This window comes from Melitaea cinxia, chromosome 4 (genome assembly GCF_905220565.1).
Source record: "Melitaea cinxia chromosome 4, ilMelCinx1.1, whole genome shotgun sequence".
NCBI classification, from domain to species: Eukaryota; Metazoa; Arthropoda; class Insecta; order Lepidoptera; family Nymphalidae; genus Melitaea; species Melitaea cinxia.
Window position 1 is genome coordinate 1,499,342 of NC_059397.1, and position 23,013 is coordinate 1,522,354.

The following is a 23,013-nucleotide window of genomic DNA, read 5'->3' on the forward strand; positions in this document are numbered from 1 at the left end:
GTGGTTAAAGTGAGGTAATGTGAGATTCTATTTAAAAATACACAACAAAAATACATCAACGAGAAATCTAAAAGTGGTGAAAACTAATAAAAGTAAAAAAATACTAAGTTACTTAACCATAAAACATCAATGACGTAAATTTTTTTTAAGAATGAACATTCTTTAATTTATAAAAGCAACGGTTTCATATAATTTAAACGTTTTTCTAAATAAATTATTTTACTATTTATAAAAGCGTGTATTAAAACGCTAGTCTGTTAAATTGCATATTCTGTTTACTACAGCATACGGTAGCGCAGTTGTCTTTAATTAAATTTAAAACTTCTGCGTGACGTCACGTCCCGTCTGCCCGCGCGCAATGATTCTTCCGGAAACTAGTGAACCGAGAAAAAAGTTGGAAATACTTGCCGTTGCTTTCGAAAGAAGTTCTTACTATACATTTTGTACTGGTTTAAAATCTTTTGTACGGCCTTTTTAAATGTGCATTAACATTGAACATAATATATTTTTGGAGGTAGGTATGTTAATAAAAATTATAATATATTACTATAGCATTTTAGAAGGCTATGTCCTTAGAGATAAGTTACATATATTTTTAGTAAATCATAAATGAAGGCCTTACACTCAACGGCCTAGGATATTCCTGTACAAGCAAAAACACCCAGATGGCGGCAAACATCAGTATGGCCAATAAGAGTGCATCCCATTTACGATGATCGAACCCGAAACCGCCAGCGCAATAGCCACAAATCAGATCCATGACCATTACACCAACGTGTGACCAAGTCATGTATACACACAAACATTAACAGTAAGATAGTCTCAAAACTTGGTGTTATGTTTTATTTTATGTCCCTTTATTTAGACTACAGTTGACAATACTTTTATCTGCCTGCTTTACTCTTCCAAAGCAGCAACTTTAACAACACGATCTGTCAGCCCAACTTTAGCAAAGACCTCTTCGCTTTTTTTTTAAATTCTAGAGTCTTTGAAAAATTTGTTCGTTGATATAAAAACTAATAACATTAACATTATAACTGAGATATTAACTGAGGTAGGGCACAGCAGGAATTTCCTGCTCAAAATATGGAGCAGCCCGACTGGGGTAGTACCTCGACCTTACAGATATTGTGTTCCTGTTGGTGAGTAAGGTAAGAGCTGGGGGGGATTGGGGATTGGGTCGGCAACGCGCTTGCGATGCTTCTGGTGTTGCAGGTATCTATAAACTACTGTAATCTCTTACCATCAGGTGAGCCGTACGCTTGTTTGCCGACCTAGTGATATAAAATATATATATATATATATATATATATATTGAGTCTTAAAAATAACCAAAAAATGGGCATTGAATATCTTATTTTTTTTTTATAATAAAATATTTGTTCTCTTTGAAAAAGTAATAAGTAACAGCTAAATATAAATTATAATTTCATTAGAGATTACGTCGACCGGTAACCCACTCATAATTTACGATAAAACTGATCAGCAAACAGCTATTGTGTAAAATGTTTACAAGTAAAATAATTTTATCATCGCGCCGAGATGTAAGCTTCAAAAATCTTACTCAACTTACAGAGAATTTAAACTAATTGAAAAAGTTTTCTAATTATAGGCTTAACAGATACTTGGAGTAAATCGCCTTAAGGGTAAACAACACCTACAAAATTTGCACCCGGCTTTCAGGTGGGGTAAGGAACGAAGGAAAGCGGCTTAGGCGTTTCCCAGTAAACCTGAAAGTAAACTGGGACAACTAGAGCAATAACTAAACCCCCATCACTATATGTATTTGATATTGTACTTAAAATATCTTTAATTTTTGTCTTCGAAATGGTATTTATGTGGATTGGAATTTTTTTTTTCTTTTTTATATATATAAAGTTATTTCCACAGGCTTATAGTGCCCGTGATTTTGTTATTCCAATTTTTATTTTTATTACTGATCGTTTACTTGTTACACTACTGCAGCTTACATTAAGGGTTTGTTTCACAATGTACAAGTAAAGTTCCCAATAAGCTACTTGCAACTTATTTATCAAATAACGACAACTTTTGCGTTTCACAATTGACAAATAGCACTAGCTGGCAAATAAAGTACCCAGTAAACTATATGTCAGATCAACTGGCCAATAGCAAATTTATCTGCCATATAAATTAGTTGACAGCCATAATACGGGATTGACAGCTGTGATTCAAATAATTTCTGTTGTAAAGTTAGTTTAGTTGTACAAGAAAATGTGAAAAATGGAAATATTTGATATAATTGAAGACGAATTAGATGATTTTATGTATCGTTTAAATAGACCGAGAAGGAATCCTGTATTTCGACAACGCATTAATTATATGCAAGCCTTGGATGACACGGACTTTAGGATAAGATTTCGCCTTACTAAACATGCTGTAAATTACGTATTTTTATTAATTGTAAACCATATTTCTTCCACCACAGAAAGGTAATTATTTTTTTATCTTTCTTATTTTTTATTCGCTTATCAAAGGACTAACACCATTTATTTACAAATGTAACAAATAAATAAGAATGCACTATAGATCTTCTTTGTTTCAGGAATTATGCTATATCACCAATTAATAGATTATTGTTGACATTAAGATATTATGCAACTGGAAGTTTTCTCAATGTTGTAGGTGATTTTACTGGTACAAGTAAAGCATCTGCTAGTCGGATTGTGAACATGGTCTCCCAAGCAATTGCAAAATTAGGACCACAGTTTATTAAATTCTCAGATGTTATTAAGTTACAACAAGAGTTTTATGATATAGCAAGATTTCCAAGACTTGTTGGTGCCATTGATTGTACTCATGTACCTATAAAATCGCCAGGTAAATATGCAACAATGCACGTTGCAATAGGCAATAGTGTACCTAGTATTTATTTGTTAAAAAAACACTATCTAGATTTGAGTGTCTCATACTATGTAAAATTGTGTTTTTAGGTGGTGATAGTGCTGAGAATTATCGGGACAGAAAATCTCAATTTTCTTTTAATGTTCAAACTGTGGTCAGTGCAAATTTGAAAATAATGGATATTGTAGCTAGATGGCCTGGAGCAGCTCATGACCAAACTATATTTAATAATTCCAAGATAAAACAAAGGTTTATGAATAAAGAATTTGGTAATAGTCTGATTGTTGGAGATAAGGGTTATGAAAATACATTCTATCTTTTAACACCACTCCAAAATCCAATTACACCTGCAGAACATCTTTATAATGAATCACAAATAAGAAGCAGAAATGTTGTGGAACGGACCTATGGTGTATGGAAAAATAGATTTCCAGTATTATCTAAAAAAATTATATTAGATGTTTCTCGTGTCCAACCTATAATTGTGGCCTGTGCAGTTTTGCACAACATTGCAATTGAAATGAAAGATGATCATTTCGAAGAACAAATATTTGATCATTTTACAGAAACAGAAACCGAATTAAATAGAAACATTCAAGATGATAATGTAAGAAACCATTTAATTAATGATTACTTTGCATCTTTGTTAAGATAACTTAAATTTCCTAAGATTTTATGGATATAAAATAAAATGTAGTAAAATATACATATAAAAGTATTTTATTATTCTTTTATTTTTTTTAATATTAATTCTTTTTCCAAGGCCCATAATTCCCTCTTGTGTTGCCTTTCTTCTTCTTCAAAGTTCCACCTCTTTTTTTGTTCCTCCCATTCTTTCTGTCGTTGCTCCATTTCTTTTTCTTCAAAGCTAAATTTCTTTCTATTATTTATCAATTCCTCTTCAAGAATTGTCTTCTGTAGTTCAATAATTTCTAATTTAGATTCTGCTACTCTCTCAAAGGGTTTTTTAGGTTTTGGTATACCTAAAAAATACAAAAGTTATGTTGTAAATACACAATAAAAATATAAATATGGAAAAGAACAATATTGCCTCAAAAACTCACACAAAGCTGGGTGCTTTTTTGATTTTAAAGATGCAGGCTTCCACTGAGACCATCTCTTATTGTTTTCATCTCCTTCTGAATTACTTTCAAGATGGTCAACTGTAATAGATAAGAAATAACAGCTTTGACAAATATATGAAAGAAAAATGAAATAATTAAAAAAAATCTTTACACATACTGTAAAAATGTTTATTTCAAAATATAAACTAATAAAGGTACTGTACAAATACTTATAAATATGTAAGTAGATTTGTTCACATATTTATTAGACATAAAATATCTATTATGAAATAAAAATATATGTATGAAGAAATTCATAGTGAAATCTCAAGTCTTCCTAAGTGGTTTCACTCACATGTTAGATAATTATGAAATTCTTTTTAACCATAGAATTAACACTTGTTTTAAAAAATTTCAATTTATTATAATTAAATCATGAATAATTTTTAAACTTACACAACGATCGTTTCAACGGACGAACAGGTGTTTCCTTAATATTGTTTTCAATACATTGTACCTCTTCTGATTCAACAGAAGGGCAAGTCACGATATCTGAAACGATAAATATGAATTGGTTATATGTATAAAATCATCAAAATTATAATGAAATAACAGAAATGTATATTTTTTTTAAATAATATGGAAAACATACCATCTTGATTTTGTATATTTAATATAAGTTTTTCTGTGTCCACTGTACCAAGACCAGAAGAGCTGCAAGTATTTTGTGATGGTGAAAAGGACACTGTAATAAAAAATATGGTGGTAATGCTGAGCTCGGGCCTCTTATTAATATATATAATAGCAACGGACAGTATATACCAACACAATTCAATTTATAACTTACCCACTGTATTTGGTAGGTGATCTGAATCGAATTTGCTGTCCATGCCATCAATTGACAACAAAATCATTTCTTTTACTTTGACTTCACTGGGAGTCAAGACAGGCGCTGAACTTGGACCTCCTCCAGTTTGATAAGTCTCGGCCCGTATTAATGCCGACTTCTTCCTGGTGTCTCGCTTGATGCCCTCATATTTTAGACGTAATGTTTTAGCACTACGAAAAGTAACGCCACTAGCAGAGTTGAAATCAATTTCAATTGATTTCCAGCAACGTTCTTTTTCGGCCCACGTTACCGCATCACTCTTTTTGTTTTCAATAACAAGTTTATTCTTTTCCACCAACTTTATTAAAGTGTCGACTTCTTCTCGGGAAAAATTGACACTTCTTTCGCGTTTTTGAGCCATTATTATATAAATTTGCGTTTGTAATTAACTAATACAGAAATAATAACACGTAATGACGATATCACGGTACGATATTCTATAACATATATAATAAAGTACTCTGTGTCTTTAACTTTTCAGTTTTCAACTTTAACGTTTGTTCACTTGACAGTTTAACGTTCCGGTCACAGTAATACAAAAAAGAATGTATATACTGTTTTGATCAATAAAAAATTAAGGGATAGTATATTTCAAGCTGTGTGTATATAAAATGTATAAAGAATAGTATAAACCATACCTTGAAACGATTATAACATATTTTCATGAGTATTTACAACACAGAATGTTTTTCTAAAACATGTATTTCGCAAAACGGAACTATAAAATGCGAGGTTGCCAAATCTACTAACCAGTAAGTGGCAAACAGCTATGTGCCAAATAAATTTATAGGTAAGATGATTGTGAAACGCAATCAGGACTAACTAGAACTTTTATGTGTCACATAATTAATTTGTCAAATAGCTATAGGCTACTTTACTTGTACATTGTGAAACAAACCCTAAGAGAACTAATTATTCTATCTTAGTATCCCTAATGCAGACGTGAGTCCACCGACCAAAATTATGCTAAACTTAATTGATATCTTACATGCAAAAAGACATAGAATTATATTATTATTATTATCTATGTTTATATATGGATTGGAATTTAGAAAAAGATATCTTAGTTTTAATATTAAAGCTAAAAAGAGGTAATCTAATTTTTGTCATCATTTGTGCACCGTCATGATACATTATTTTGACAATTATATAAATACCCTAAGAGCTTCGACACTGCATTTGTTTTTACTTATTAGATGTGGCATATTTAATGTATTTTTTCCTTCGTATCAGCTCAGCTCAGCTCAGCCTATTGCAGTCCACTGCTAGACATAGGCCTTCCCAAGTTCGCGCCAAACATCCCGGTTTTCCGCAATCCTCCACTCCAGGACCCGTCTGCTCCAACGGCCATCGGTCCAGCTACACAGATGACCAGCCCACTGCCACTTCAATTTGCTAATTCTGTGGGCTATGTCGGTTACTTTCGTTCTCCTTCATATAAAACCCAATAAATAATAGATAAGTAAAGCCAGAAATATACACATTTTTTTTTGTATAGGTATCAACTGAACTATTCGCTTGAAGTAGTCGTACAAATAAATTTTCATTTAATGATTGTACTAACATGAATATTCATAAACTTCAAGATTGCGTTAATGGTAGGTTAGAGATACATTTACGAATGAAATTTGGATGCAAAATAGTATTAACGAACGCACCCTAAGCTGCATCGTCGTTACAATAAATATAAAAATAAATTACTTGAAAGTTTTCGTTCCTAATAAAATTTAATTTTATAGCTTTAAAACGTTAATAGATGTTCTAACTTCCTGAATTAAAAACAAGGGCGGTTAAATTGGAAGATTTTGTCTATCTATTGTATATATCTCCTTCAGATAAAGTTATGTTATTTCGTTAATAGAACAAATGTGAAATTGACGAAAGAATTATGTGATATAAATATTTTACTAGTTATAGAAGGTTTGCTATTTTCACTATACTTACGCTTTACAGAAATTAGTTTTGTTAATTTTGTTTTGTTTTAATCTTGACGAATTTTAATAAGCGTTGGTTGTATTTTACATCTAAAAGGAAGAGGTAATGTGCTTATTGCGTAAGAAATAGCAAGACAACTTGCTAAAACCGTTACAGGTTAAGTAATGCAAGCTTCCATTTTTGGAGTGAGTGGATTTCATGTCTTTTACGATTCCAAGAGTGTGATGAGGTCAAATTTCATCAACTTTTTTATTCTCGATATGAAAGGCTATAGGTACAGAAGAATCGAAAAGTAGAAAAATGTTGATTTTTTTCTAGACAAAGTTCTTTTTTAGAGAATCAGAATTAGTCTTACGTTACCAGATCATTGATGAATTCAAACAGAGTTTGAAGCATAGCATAAATATTCTGCTTAAAATCTGGGGCAGACTAACTGGAGAAGTGCCTCAAATTTACATAAGATTACAGCTAAATAATACTGCTATCAAGCAGTGTTGTGTGCCTGTAGCGAGTTAGGTGACCAGAGTTCTTTGTAAGGTTGAAGGTGGGGTCGGTAAGAACGTGTTTTTGATGCTTCTAGAGTTGCCGGCGTCTATAGGCTATCGGTATCTACTATGGGTAATCTTCTAGATTCTGATGAACCTTACGCCTCTTTTCTGACCTAGTTGTATTAAAAAGATTTTAAAATTAAAATCTATATTTATAATTCTAGCACAGTTCTCGGTGTTTGTAATGACGATTGTCTAAATTGCGTATGCCTTTAGTCAATAGTGTTTTTAATTATTTCTACTTCGACATGGGCAACAGCTACGTTAATGTTTTCGTTAAAACATTGATTGTATAAACAACACAACACATGGCGCACCCGGTAGGGGGTATTGAACAAATACAATCTTAAATTTGTGTCTAGAGAGAGAGAGAGAGATTACACCCATAGATGATGTGGGTTAAAGGATTTTGCCGTTGTTCACGTTGTTGCCGTTTGAAGCTTCTCTTCTAGTATTTGTCTATCTGCTGCATCTGCTGCACCACTAACCAAAACAAAAATTGTCTTAAATCATACTGTTAAAAGGTATGAAAATTTTACTCAACTTGTAAATTAACTATTTCATTGAAAAATGAAAACGTATTGACTTTACACTTATCGACCAAAAATGTTCTAAAAATAATAAATAACAATCGATTTTGACAGTCAAAACTAATTTTCCAAATGATCACTTATAAAACACAGCTCATTCGTTATTCATCGAAAAACGCGACGGCGTACAAAAAAAAAACTCTCGGATAAGACGCTCATTAAGTAAATTAATACGAGTATAAAACATGATTAAAAAAATTACATCAACAACCTGAGAGGGGAAGAGAAATAAGGGAGCATCCCTCGTCTATGAATGAACGCTTTCTTCATACAGCAACAACGTTATTATTGCACCCAATCAATTACAAGTCATTCAGTTTTCAACTCTGTTACTTGACGATAAGAGTTATAGATGTATAGTAAACAGAAAATAGGTAATTGTAATTTGTATATGCTAAGTTTACCTTTAAGTACTGCAACTTATAACGTCCCGTTTCAATACGACTTGCTCGGGGGCAAAACAATGAAAATGTTAATATCTGGGCCCCGCTCGAGTTTATATTTTTAACTACATCATAGTTCTGAATTGAAGACAATTTCGTCTTTGTTTATGTGAATTGCGTAGGAAGTTTGTGTACGATTATTATCAAACTTAAGGAAGATTAAGATGTAATGGTGTTTCGTAATTTCTTAAGTTTCATTGTCTTGATAGGATATTTAAAATATATTTATTATTCAATTATTTTCTTGCTTAAAATTTTGTTTTTTGATTAATTAAAGTAACCTACCCATATATTTAACATTAAAATCTTACAGAAGTTTACACCTAAATAACAATTCTCTCTGATGTGATGTTTGACTCAGTTTGATAGTTATAATTTTATAATGCACTGCGGGTTGGTGGAAATGTTCGAATATTAATTATTGTATGGTACATAGAACATGATGTGTGTGTGTGTATGTGTGTTTCCAGACCCCTGACAAAGAAGTAAATTCTTCTGCGGGCTACTAAGTTTGAGACATTTATTTATACTAAATATTCACACTCAATATCATCACTCGTCCGAGACCATTGGGTCTTTAACGTCACCGAAATATCGAAAGTTTCAAAATGACTATCACAATAAGTGTCGTCTAAGTAACAGTATAGAAAGTATATCACAAGCTGTGCTCAGCGGTTTTACACACGTTTATTTGAAGAAAAAAGTAGCCTATAAAGTATAAAGTCTTCCTCGGCTATTCAACATAAATTAAAAAATTCAATTAGAAGCAGTAGTTCCTAAAGTTAACGCGCCTAAACAAACAAACAAACTTTTCAGCTTTATAATGTTAGTATAGTTAATGTATGATAAATAGAAGAGTTCAGATAAGTTTCGGCTTAGATTATGTGAAAATTCCTGAAAAAGTTAAATGAAACATGATATATACCAGTTTTAAAATCCACATCCCGTGAAAGGTGTTAAATAAACTATGTACATACGTATGCGTAAAAATTTTCGCGAGCGTAAAATTTCAATCGACCTCTTATTCATATGCAAAAGTTTTTTTTTCCCTTGAGTGCCCTGTTTTGTGCTGGAGTTACAAAACATCGCATATATAGCCCTTATTGCACTATAAATAAGGGCTTTATTGCCATAGAACGTATGAGTCGACCTATTTTGCTTTGTAAAGTACGCGGCTCGGATTAGGGTTGGCGATTACATTTTTATTTTTAGAAGAGTGTTTAGTGATTAGCTTGGTTATTAGTTTTTAAGTTACGATTTTTCTATTTTATCTGTAGATTTTTTATTATTTTAATGATATTCATTTTTTATGATACAGCAAAAGAAGAAAAAATAAATTACAAATACAAAAATTACAAAAGGCGGGCTTATCATACAAGAATTCATTCTTACTAATTAAGCAAAAAAATAATTATAATTATATTAAAATTGTAGCAAACAACAGTTTAGTTTAAAAAATAAATTATCTAATATAAAACCGTACACAAGTTATAAAAATTCCCTGAGACTGCAAAAACTATCCTTGTTTCAATCTTACCCGTTTTACAAGACTACATTTCACATATATGGTAAGCCATAAAACCATGTCGTGACAGCCCTAGCTCGATATAGCCTATGGTAATTACCCTACCGACAAATACGCGTACTTTTATTCCGTGTTTACAACGTCTCTCTTGTATTCTTGATTAAATTTCTTTTTTCTCTGAATAGGACAATAACATATGAAATGACGACAAATCTTATAAAATTGTCCAAATTTATTCCTTGATATTTTCATCACTTTGAAATAAAATGATGAAATAAGTCTATTACACTTTATAACTTCATATTACGTTTAATAATTGTGTTTTCTCGCAAAAAAAAAAACGACTTCAATTACATCAACCAGATACATAACGTAGGTAGATGAGAAAATAGTCAAGTAAATACGCATTACCTATACATCAATATAAATAAATAAAGTTATAATGTCTGTTTGTAATATTAAAATAACCGCTTTTTACTAAATTCAGTCAGTCTGTCTGTTTATTCCGGCTAATCTCTGAAACGGCTGGACCGATTTTGACGGGACTTTCACTGGCAGATAGCTGATTTATTAAGAAGTAACTTAGACTACTTTTATTTTAATTTTATTTTTATTTTATAGCTCAACGAAGTCCCGGGCACAGCTAGTTACAGATAACAAAAAGTACTTGTCAGATCTCGATTATTTTTAAATGGGACCGCATGTCAAGTACTAACTTTCGATGAAAAATATCAAAGTCGTTCTATTTGATAAAAAGTTCTGAGGACACATAAAAATACAATCGAATTGAGAACCTCTGCCTTTTTTAAAAAAAGTCAGCTAACTTCTGTTAAAAAGTCAGCTAACACCTGTACAGTATTTTATTTCCTTTATCTGTCTCTAAGTAATCCACGATCAAATGCTAATATTTGATAATTTTACGGAATATATTGCTTCCAAATAAATACTTCAACAGCTTACTACACACTTTTTTGATCAGAAGTTAACTGAACTTAAATTGACTGTAAAGGCCTTGTTAGTCTACTTTGGATCAGCGAATAATTTCCGACTAATGTTTTTGCCAGTGTTCACGACTAACAGGGATCAAAGGCTATCTCTCCAAGACAAGATGCAAGAATTCATAAAGATGAATATTTGGCGAACACAAATAATTGTAATATGCAAGTTTTGCTCTTTGAGTTGAAATCGAACCAACAACCGTCATTTTTAATGGACCTTTAATCCATTCTACCGGAAAGGTTTTCAACCTTTTAATTCGAAAGTATAAAAATATTCTAAAACTGCAAACGTTCTTATGAGGCCGCTCTGAACCCACGTGATTAATGATTTTCCACACGCGTTGAAAAATTCAACATTTTTTCACCCCAAAGACCAATAAAAAGTTGTGATAAATTGAACATTCTATGCCCAAGTTTGCCTAACATGGGGATATTTAAATTTTTTTCTTACATTATAACGTTGATTAATTATTTATGTGCCTAAAATTTTATCTCAATTTTATGGTGATATCGTTGATAGTCAAAAATATGTGCCATCGAAGAGATACACACATTTTCCTTTCCTTTCTTTCATCGTGGCATTATCATAATTATGCTCCCAATTTTAATAACTTGTTTTAATAAAATATATCAGTGTTAATGAAATACGTATAGCTACATAACATACTACGTATAGCCTCCCAACCCCTCCTCCACTTTCGATTTCATAGCATCATTTATAATTGTCTCAACGAAAGTAAATATTTTTTTTATATTTTTTTCTATAGTATCAAAAAAAACTCACTTTAGCTCATATACGGAATTGATTCAAAAAATTTAAAGTACAATTAATTTCTCCAATGCTCAGTACGATAAGAAGCAAGAATTCATTACTAAATAGAGGCTTGGCAGACAATTCTCATGCAGTAAACATTGGTTCTGTTGATCAACTTCCTCATTCAACTATACATGCATATATCACGGGAACTACGCGCGGCACGCATCATATTGAGGCTCTTGTAATGCATTAACTGCACCGCTATGAAAGTTTAATATGTAATGGAGTTTTTGCATTCCATCCTAGCATAGAATTTATCATTGAAACGGGGACATATCCTGGTAAAGATTATTTAGTATAGAATGTGTTGAAAGTAGCGTACGCAATTTTTTATTTTGTTGCAGTTTTACATAGTATGGAACCGCACCAAGCTGAATTCGAATTGTCTAGAAATATTTCATTGATACGCAAAGATTCATTCTTTTCTTTGTTAAAGAGAAAGGTTATTAACTTAACGTATACCAGTTTTGAAACAATTGCGGGTAGACAGATATTTTCCCTACTAAGAAAAAGAATCGTTAATTGCTTACTACCATAATATAAAAAGCAGACCAAAGATTAAGGCTATAGCACACTACAGTAATGCTTTAAAAGCCTCATCCTAAATTTCGACAAGATAGAAAAAAAAGACTTCTCAAAGCTTAACTCCAATGCTTTACCGAATTAAAAAGCAGGAAAATGTTAAAGATCCTAGAATTATGATACAAACGAATTCGCTTTGAGCGCTCGAAAAGCTAACCTTTGAAAATAATTACAACGAAAAGTAAAACAAAATGTGGGTCACTCGTTCAGAATGCCCATGCTTGCCATCTGGCAGTGTCCGAATTTCATCTTTTCCACTAAAGAGAATAATCTAGGTCGGTTACCAAATGAAAATTTTTCGGCGCTCTAACCATTCGCAGGATATAAGTTACAAATAATGAGTGCTGAGGGCTTTTACTCGTTACTCTCTTATTTAGGATTCTTTGACAGAATTTTAGATGATTTCGGTATAAGCTTCTCTTTCAAACGTTGGTTAATGTGTGTAAGTGATTTTTTTTTTTTTTTTTGTTTCAGGTAAAAATTTTGGTCGTACGCTGTGTTCGTCCGTGAACGAGGGAATTAGGTGAATGTATTTGAATTAAAAATATGTATTTTGATTTTTCCTTTTTTTGTGTAACTGGCTGTGCCCGTGAGTTCGTTCGGGTGGAATTTTACAAAAAAGTTTTTGTTCAGTTCATAAAATTATAAAATAAATTAATTTTTAAAATAAACGTAGCCTAAGTTACTGCTTGTTACATCAGCTATCTGCCGTTGAAAGTCCCATCAAAATCGGTCCAGCCGTTTCAGAAATTAGCCGGAACAAACAGACAGACAGACAGACAAAAATTGTAAAAATATTATTTTGGTATATGTACTGTACATATACATATCCATTTATAAACAAAGTTTATTTTAATATGACAAAAAGATACTCCAATTTTATTTATTTGTATAGATTTGGGTTTAGTGAATTTCTTTTATCAGATTTTTATTGTATTGTTTCTTTGTATCCTATTCCTTAATTTGATAAAAGCATGAAAAAAAAATAAAGCTACATATAAAACGTATTGACAAGCAATAAATGAATAAATTATGCAAACTAAGATACCAGCAGATAAAAGACAAAATTACTTGTTTATTTTAGTAGCTAGCACATTTGTGGCTATTCTGGTTATAATAATATACTTTTAGAAAAAAAATTTAAATGAAACAAAACTTTTGGATTTTATCCCAGTTTATAAAGTCCTTTTTTTTTTAAACATTAGAAAACAATATAAATAAATTACATTCGAAAGAAAAAAACATTTATACCATGCTAGCAATAATAGTTACAACACAACACTTCAGCCTATCGCAGTCCACTGCTGGACATAGGCCTCCCCAAGTTCGCGCCACACATCCCGGTCTTCCGCAATCCTCATCCAGCCTACACCGGCAATCAACGGGCCGGAGGACGTTCCACACTGCATTTGCCAAGACGCGGTCTCCACTCTAGGACCCGTCTACTCCAACGGCCATCGGTCCTGCGACACAGACGACTAGCCCACTGCCACTTCAACTTACTAATTCTGTGGGCTATGTCGGTTACTTTCGTTCTCTCGCGGGTAGTCTCATTTCTAATCCTGTCTTTGAGAGAGACCCCAAGCATAGCCCGTTCCATTGCACGTTGAGCGACTTTAAACTTGTGGACCAGTCCCTTCGTCAGTGTCCACGTCTCTATATAATAGTTAATAGAAAAGTATTTTTTTTGCAAAAACACGTGTATTGTCTGCTTCGGTGTCTCTATAACCTCTACGAGTATAAGCCATAGAGGCAATTACATTTTATTTTTTTATTTTTTTCAGAAAGCTATTATGAACACAAATTCACTTTAAAATATTAGCTAATTATCCGAAAACGCTTTTTTTGTATTTGATTTTCTCTTCACCAAGTATATAATATTATTATAAGAAATTTTCGCAATTAGAAACATATTTTTTTAATTAATTAAGAAAATATTCTATACTTCTTTCATCTCAATAACATTAATTGATACTAAGAAAAATTATTTTCGGTGTGGTTTTAATTTAAGATTAATAATATTTCTGCAATAAAATAGAGATAGTCGTACAATTTGTATACCAAATTATGTTATGATTTATAAAATTTGTTGGCATTGGTTTTAAGCCCAAAAGACTTAATGACACCTACAGTACCTAGACGTCTTACTGCTGAGCAGGAATCTTCTCTAATATCACAGAATAAATGTTTTATATTCAGTATCTAAGCTTGGCAGTAAACTAATGTTTGGCGGATACATTCCCTACCAATAAATATCACACATACTTGTCATCGGCTTCGAAGGTATAGTCGGAACTACTGAACTTGACTTCCAATATGAATCTTCGACGTCCACTTCTACTTTCTGAAATCAACGACTTCCCCTCTTATTACTCACACTTCCACCTCTACTACTCTTACTCTTACAACTCCTACTACTCTTACTTCTACTACTCCTACTTATATTAGTCATTAAGACAAAGAACTTAATTCTTTGGGACTCATCATTTTTTTCATATTTACATAGAAAATTAATACCATTAAATCAATTAATGATAAAAGCTGACTTGACTGATTGAATTAAACCTATAAACTTAAAAAATACATACACCATTAGTTCACATCTTCACCCAGACTCATACACAGTCCTTGTATATATCATTCAGAAAACAAAACAGTGTTTCGGATCCTAGCCGTGAGGGTAACGATAAGACACAATATATTACCCAGGGGACATTTACATCAAATCTACGCCACCTATTAATTTCTGTACCCTCTTTGATTAAAATGCCACAAAGCAAATGACATCGAAAACAAATATAAAAGCAAAGGTCAAAAAAGGTTATATTTTTTAAGTTCGCAAGTGTATTTTATTTCTTAATTAAAAGGTTTAAATAGATTATTAATTTAATAGATCTGCTGTTGGTATATAAAATTAAGAAGATAAAAAAAAAGAAATTCATTGAAAAGTTATTTTCAAAAGGTTCAAAGATTTCCCAGACACAAAAAAAATATCTTGAAATTAAAATTAAAAATTAATAGTCTCAATCTAAACCTAAATGTATTATTTGTGTTTTAGAGTGTTCCGATTTATAAATTATAAAACGTGTAGACCGAGTTAGCATTATGGTTATTGAAAAATTTATTACAACATACAGAGTTCGATCAGTAACTAAAAAATTCGATTAATTTAAAAAGGGACAAAAATTATATCGAAATTAAAATATAAACAAAGTAGATATCAAAGAGACATACACGAATGTTTTAGAATAAAAATTTAAAAATAGAATATAACTTAAAAACAATATAAACATTAAACATTTTCTATACGCAGAAACAAAACCAACATACCCTGATGTTTCCCTATATTTTGTATGTAAACATTCATCTGTCCCCCGTACTTGAGAGTTGCTACTACCCTCTTGTGATGGCGCATCGAACATTTTCTTCTTTAATCAAGTGCTTTCGATGCTGGGTATTAAGATTAAAACTTATCGTATTATTGTTTTTTTTTATCGAAGTTAGAATTTTTAATTTAAATTTTATTATTTGGTATTGAGTTCAGAAATTGCAACAAAGTTACAAAATATTCCAAAATCTATCTTATGTAGATTAATATGTTATTCTCATGATATGGATGATCATTGGTATTTATGGTCATTGGCTTCTAAGAGGATTAGAAATAGGGTCGGTTACACATTAGTGATGCTTCTGGTGTTGCAAGCATCTATAAGCTACGGTAATCACTTACCATCAGATGAGCCGTACGCTTGTTTGCCGACCTAATCGTATAAAAAATTCATTAATTAAAAAAAAAAATGATTCTCGAACAAAAAAAATCGCTATATCCTATGACAACGATCACACGTTACTTCTTAAGGAGCGCAAAAGCGAAGCTTGTATAAATATTGGTGGCGCTTTGAGGCTAAGTGCCGCCTTTGTCTCGGCAATAAAAGAATAACATTCATTTATAGGAACAATGAAACATCCACCACTATTCTTTGCTGTAGGAAATTCTTGGTAAACTGTGAAGAAAGGGAAATAAACAGGAGATGGATTAAGATTCGTTATTCGACATCTTAAAATGAAATACCTACGTCTAACGGCCGTCTGATTCCAGTTTTTTCTAAATGATTTTTAAATTCTGATGTGAATTCAGGTGTGCTTGTATTAAGTAACAACAGAAACAGGAGTTAGATAATAACAGGAACGAGAAGAAAAATAAATTAGACTTTTTTATACAACCAGTTTAGCAAACAAGCATTCGGTTCACGTGATGGTAAGCGATTACTATAGCTCATTGACGTTGGCAACACCAAGAGAACGCGTTGTTGTCCCTACCCCCCAATTCCTCCAGGAGTTCTGGTCACCTTACGCACTACAGGAACACAGCACTGCTTCAAGTCTTTTATCAAAAATTACTAAAAAAAATGAAATGACTTAAATGAGAACTAGCTTTTCCTTATAAATTCCTATTTACCTAACTGTTGTAACCTATTTATAACTTCACACAAACCGAATCGAAAGTGTTACATACGATATTAAATTTTATGTGAAAGACTCTAAAATAAACACAAAATTATTGAACAAGCTTTAGACTCAACGCGTGAATTCTTAACGCCTCAATTCTGTACGTAATATTTTGTCACCGCATTAAGGTTTCATGTTACCTCCTATCGCATCTGCATACCTACCGATTGGCGTAGTCATCGTCTTATAGGTCGTTAAAGTTGAGTTGGGCTGAGTTCATAACTTGTCGGTTTATATCTTTTAAGCCTTAGAAACTTTGAGGAAACCGCGTCTTGTATTTAAAAACCACAGAATATTAGAACAGACCTAGTGACTGGAAGTGGTAGTAGTTTTGGAACCTACTTACATACATTAAAGGGACAATTATACTTTATTTTAGAAAGAGATATTAATTCGTGTCATTCGTTAGTATTTATTTTGTATTTTTCTTATTTTTACTCTTAAAGTCTTTCATTGTTTTTCCTTAACCGTTCAAGTCTAGATATAGGTCATGCAGCATACTACTAATCTTGTTAGAAACCAGTTAAGTAAGCTCATTTCACACGGATGAAGCCATAAAAATAAGATATTTCTTAAAAAGACACGCTTCTATAAAAATATAAGGTCTTGAAGGAAACAAATATTTAAAGCACAGCTTAGAAAATAATCACATGTCAGTTCTGCAAGAAATACAGTTCTATGGTCCATCAGAACCCATTAACAACTTCTACGAACACAAAACATGAACGTAAAGTTATATCATATCATAATAGGTGTGATCGTGCCCTCAAACATCGTTTCAGAGGCACTTAAGCCTAACTTTCCAATAAACTTAATATTTTTATGTGACGGTTCGGCTGTAAAAAGTTTTGATCTGACGTTTGTTGGGTAATTTCGCAGAAAAACGCATTTCGACTATGATTGTTATTATCATTGTGAACATTTTTGCCCGATGATGATACTCACTACATTGTTTAAGACATAATTCGCAGCAAAAACGATCCAATAATATAAACCTTGACGATTATTGCCACAAAAGTGGTTTTAGTTTTATATATATCGATTCTCTGATTTCGTGATGACGTAACTTATGAATTTTACCTGTTTAGCAAGTATAATTAAATTAAGTCAGTTAAAGGTTGAGATTCAATAACAATTCGAGAATATTTTCCATAACAAATTCCAAAGTGGAATTATCCCCCAGCACAGCTTGATTGGGGCAAACAATAAACAAAGCTAAAACAAAAACAAACTATGAAACGCTAAGTTGACTAATAACACTATACTAAAGGGCCATCGGTTCTCAAGTACGGGAAAAATTGAGGGGGGTTTTTGAGTAAAACAAAAGACTTATGGAATCGGAATAAATTATAGCGTACGAGTTTGTATTGAGGTAAAGGGAGCAGTCTGTCTTTTTATTGCTATGAGTTTCGTGTTTATTGAAAGGGTTGAAACGCGTTTCAACCCTTCGTAGTCAACTGGTTCAAAGTATACGAATGAGTAAGGACGGTTTGGTTCAATTGGTCATTATAAAATTATTTTATATCCAGAAAAAAATGTAATGGTATTTATTTATATGAGTGCTCAATCCTTCGCTCCAAAGAGCGATTTCTTCCAGACAACCTGCCACTAATCGATTTAACTAAATCGATTAATATAAAATATTAATTATATAAATCAAATGTTTATGTCCAAGATTTATTTGTTGAGAAATATATTTAAAAAAATGGACACTAAATTAGTATTATAGTAATATGACTGGCGCACTCATTTCATTAATAAATAGTGAACGTTCTTCACTCATTTGATATTCTACGTCATAAATGTTTTCACGGTGGCCGTAAAATCCAGCATGCTGATGGATTCTATAGCGTACTGTACTAATACATCATGCATTATACTCAGCATCGCAAACGCGGTCGGTACCCATTGTGATATTGTGACCTGATTTCACGAGCTCTATTTATAACTTGCGACTTTTGACTTAGATCTAGACTTCTAAAATGCCGATGTATGTATTTGAAACACGTTTGGAACTATTGATCTGACATATTTTTTATTTGGTCTGACATAAATCCGAAAAATTTACCGAATTCGAAAATGCTAATACATACATATATATTATTACTATTCATTTTTTTATAATGTAATAAAAAATTAATCCCTAAATAAGTTGCTAAGCGCAAACTCTAGAACGGTTGGGCCAATATGACTTATTTCTTGGACAAAATGTTTTTATGGAATGAAAAATTAAGTAAATCGCATTCAAATTTGGTAAATTTAAGAAAACGTTTTGGTTATTTAAACGAGAAGTTTAACAGTTCGTAAAACAAGACAAAGTCTGTTGGTTCAGTTAGTTGAAAATAAAACAGACGTCGCTATGTATAAACGTCTCATCAAAATTGTGTCGCACAACCAGCATTCAATGTGTCGGAGACTGATAACGAATGCGCCCTTTGAGATAAAATCACCTCGACACAGACTCCCATTGGTAGCTTTAGTGAAAATCATGTTCTGTTTTTTCTACAAAAATGTAACAATTTTTTTATACAATAACTTTTTTCTAAAACGGAAAGCCTAAACTTTTATTTAAAACTAGCTCTACACGCTGTTACTACTATTTATAGATTACATTTATTTCAGTCTAAATAATTTTACATTTAAAAATAAGCGCGTCAGTATAAAACAGGCATAAATATTGAAATACAATTTAAAAAATAAATATTAGTTAAGATATCAGTTTATGTAAATCTATAATGCAGTGAATGTTAAAAGGTAAGTACAACCTACACACATATCAGAATTTCTATATAAATCTGTAATTAATTATGTTCTGTAATTTAATTTATTATAATACAAAATACTTAAAACATATTTATTTGAAGGATTTTTATTATATGAAATAGCAGAATTAGTCATGATAAATGTTCATTGTTCCCATTGTTCAACATATCAAACCTATTCATAGCAAACAATACATTTTCTTTTGTGTGTATGAATATAAAATAATAATAATAAGGTGATTGATCACTCGTAACGTTGTGCTAAACTATAACAGCAATTACTTATTAATTAACCGTATCGGAAATGGCTGATGAGCCGTCTTTAATTGGGTTATTAATCATTTTCGGAGGCCCGATACGGCACTTTCACATTTGATGCTGCATTTCGTATATCAAAGTATAGAACAACTGATTCACTATGTAGCTTTATGCTAGACTTGCACTTTTCTTTCTTATATCAAAGGGTAACAAAACTGTTTCGAAGTATTACAAATTTCGGCCATAACGCGCTAGAAATAAAGTACAATTTCCAAGGGCTGCCACAAGGTTGAAATTTGGTCTACAATTGCTTAGAGTTTGTAACTGAGACCCAATCTTAAGATGATTTATGATATGTTACATGGTTGACACTTCCGAATTAACAGCAACGTGGAAGGCGTTAGTTTTAATCAACTATGCTAATGTTAAGCTGATCTCAGCTACGGTGTCGCACAAAGTCTAACGTCAATATCAAGCACTAATTGAATATCCCAATGAGCTTAATCAAGACCAAGCACCTATATTATGGCGAGATATCCTTCCATCCTGACCTATTTATTATTACGATATGAACGCACGCTGTCCCAACAATACAGCTACTTTTCCTTATCTTTTGTGAAGGGAAGGTCACATTAATCTTTTCAGGAGATAAGATAGTAATGAAATTGAAATTTCCATTCAGATTAAATATTAAACGAATGTTTGTATGTGTCTATTAAAAACAGTTTTTATGGTAGGAGAGTACTGGTCAAGGGGCACGTGGGATTAAAGCTCAAACATTACTACCATCTGATATCTCATCCGCAACATCTCACGTACGATCTGTATTGCCGCATTCAGGACAGCCGAGCGGATCCCCGAAAATTTAGGTCGATACCAAAAATTATACCTGAAATAAATCGTTCGTATCACGAGATATTTTATTTATTAAATATCTTCAGTATAGTAAAGATTAAATAAAAATAATTTCCCTTTCATTTCTTTAAAAAAAATGTTACATAATATATTATTCAAATCATATTTGTCGCGATAATTTTTCATAAATAAAAGTAACTGAAAATGAGCATACATAATATTATTTAACAATAAAATGATTTCATTTAATTAATTTAAATACTTACTATATTAACTATTTTGAAGCATGAAAAGTATAAAAAGTGCTTTCAAATAAATCAAGATGACCTTTTATTATGCATTGAAATTGACCTTGTTTAGCTTCTTAAAAACTCCCCTCAAAGGCCTAATTATTCTCAATTGAGCAAACAACTCGACTAAGTAGTTTGCGACCACTTACAAATAAATTAAGGAGTATAGCGAACAATTTTCATCCAATTAGTAAAGAAATAGTCTTTGACATTGTAAATCCAGTTTATTACATTATAATCTACTAATTTTGAACTGAAGTTTAAGCTTTCTAAATTTATACGTACATTACAACCACTTACACGCAAATATTTAAATAATATTCGAGTATTGAATAAATATTGAATTAATGAAATAGGGAAAAATTCGAAAGACGCACAGATGGCGAATGGGTATCCCAGATGCCCTGTCACGGGGTCAGTTGACGCTCAATGGGGCATACTAATAGGCGTACCCTATTAATTATGTCTGACGAGAAAATTTTAAGGCAAGAAATCCCGGCCATCATGCTTAATACCAAATGAAATGGGTCCACTCACTGGACCCTCGAATTGCTTGTGTCTGTGGTATAAGGAATAAAATCAACGCGGAGGAAATACAATAAATAATTAAATAGAGCGAGTTATTTATACCAAATCGTTCATAAGTGATATATTTTATTTACATTATAGATACATAAAAATATAAATTTTAACGGGTTGTTGGAACTTAACTGACTTATGGAAGTTTTTCTTTTGTTTCCAATGTTTTGGTTTATGCTTATTTTTTATTTTTTGTTATCCCAATAAGAAATCCTAAATACTAAATATGTATTTATACTAGTTTACAAATACTCAGTATATAAACTGTTTTAAGTTTTATAGATGTAAACTATAAAACTCGATTCTCTCATAAAATATTCCAATATATATCGAAGTCCATTCATACCTGTCATATTGTCAACTTGGTGGAGATTGTGACGGCTTGTTGCTATGTAATATTTTGTACAATTGTAAATGCCTTTGTCGGGGATTATAGTTGGTGAGTGGTATAAGTCCAATGTCTACCCAGCCTACGTCAAATTTCTGCTCAAACATAAATTCGTGACTAACATTTATATGTTTAGATGTTTTTACTAAATACTGAATATTATTATAGTTAAATTCGTCCCAAGATATTTAAATTATAATTTATATTTGTTGAATTTTAATTATTTCTCTTGACCTTAATTTTTTCATAAAATAACCTTGTAAGGTTACAGGTCTCCATCTCTTTTCTTCGAAATCAAACCAAACATAGCACCAACTAATTTATCAGACAAAACAACTTAATACAATTGCTTACTCAAAGGAAAATTAAAACGGGGAAAACCTAAAATGCGAACAGACGAGGCAGTAAATAGGCGGAGGACAATCCAATGACCCAGTTGTGGACAATTGGACGACATCTCTAGAGATTTATGACTGAAAGATTGTTATGTGACTGATGCTATAATTTTGTCTGAACAACGAAGAACAAGATTTCGCCGCAATATATTACTGGTCTCGTAAGAAAGGATTAATGAAATATACTTTTTTTGGGGCTATAGTAATAAAAATAACATAATAAACCTTTCCTGTTAATACTATAATAGATGACGATATTGGTAAACTTGAATTAGAAATAAGTTTTAGATAACTAAGTTTAATTTTTACAATAGTTTTTAAAATCAGAAACAAAACACAAAAGCCTATTCCTTAACATGGATTAAAATATGTCCAAGACACAACTAACAATGACGACTGTCTTAGAACTGACTAAGTAAATCTTCACGCACATTATAACAATTGAGGCGTGAAAGTAATTTGTTTAAATTAGAATGAAGCTACATGTTGCAAAGCATTGCACAATCCACCAAGAGCAATTTATTGGCCATATCCTTTGTAATTCTTAAACATAGTCGTATGTGTACATAAGGATAATGTATAAAGCTCGACAAATTTTAGTACTTACTTTTATTTTTAATTTTAATTTACTCTATCAATAATTAATCCTGTTGTGTGACTACGGCAGTAAAGAATAGAGCCACCCCCTTTCTTCCCGAGGGTGTCGTAAGAGGCGGCTAAGAGA

At 31.7% G+C, this 23,013-nt stretch overlaps 2 protein-coding genes across 2 annotated transcripts; one reads left to right on the forward strand and one right to left on the reverse strand.

The window, feature by feature from the left end:
- Positions 1–2,241: 2,241 nt before the first annotated feature.
- LOC123670090 (putative nuclease HARBI1) lies at positions 2,242–3,580 on the forward strand. Its single transcript, XM_045603599.1, has 3 exons — positions 2,242–2,450; positions 2,564–2,838; positions 2,952–3,580. The coding sequence occupies exons 1-3, from the start codon at positions 2,242–2,244 to the stop codon at positions 3,515–3,517; spliced, it is 1,050 nt and encodes a 349-aa protein (XP_045459555.1). The 3' UTR covers positions 3,518–3,580.
- LOC123670091 (fibrinogen silencer-binding protein-like) lies at positions 3,519–5,176 on the reverse strand. The gene is made up of 6 exons (XM_045603600.1): positions 4,774–5,176; positions 4,579–4,671; positions 4,383–4,478; positions 3,927–4,025; positions 3,628–3,845; positions 3,519–3,527 (listed from the first exon to the last, which is right to left on the reverse strand). The coding sequence occupies exons 1-6, from the start codon at positions 5,174–5,176 to the stop codon at positions 3,519–3,521; spliced, it is 918 nt and encodes a 305-aa protein (XP_045459556.1).
- Positions 5,177–23,013: the final 17,837 nt, after the last annotated feature.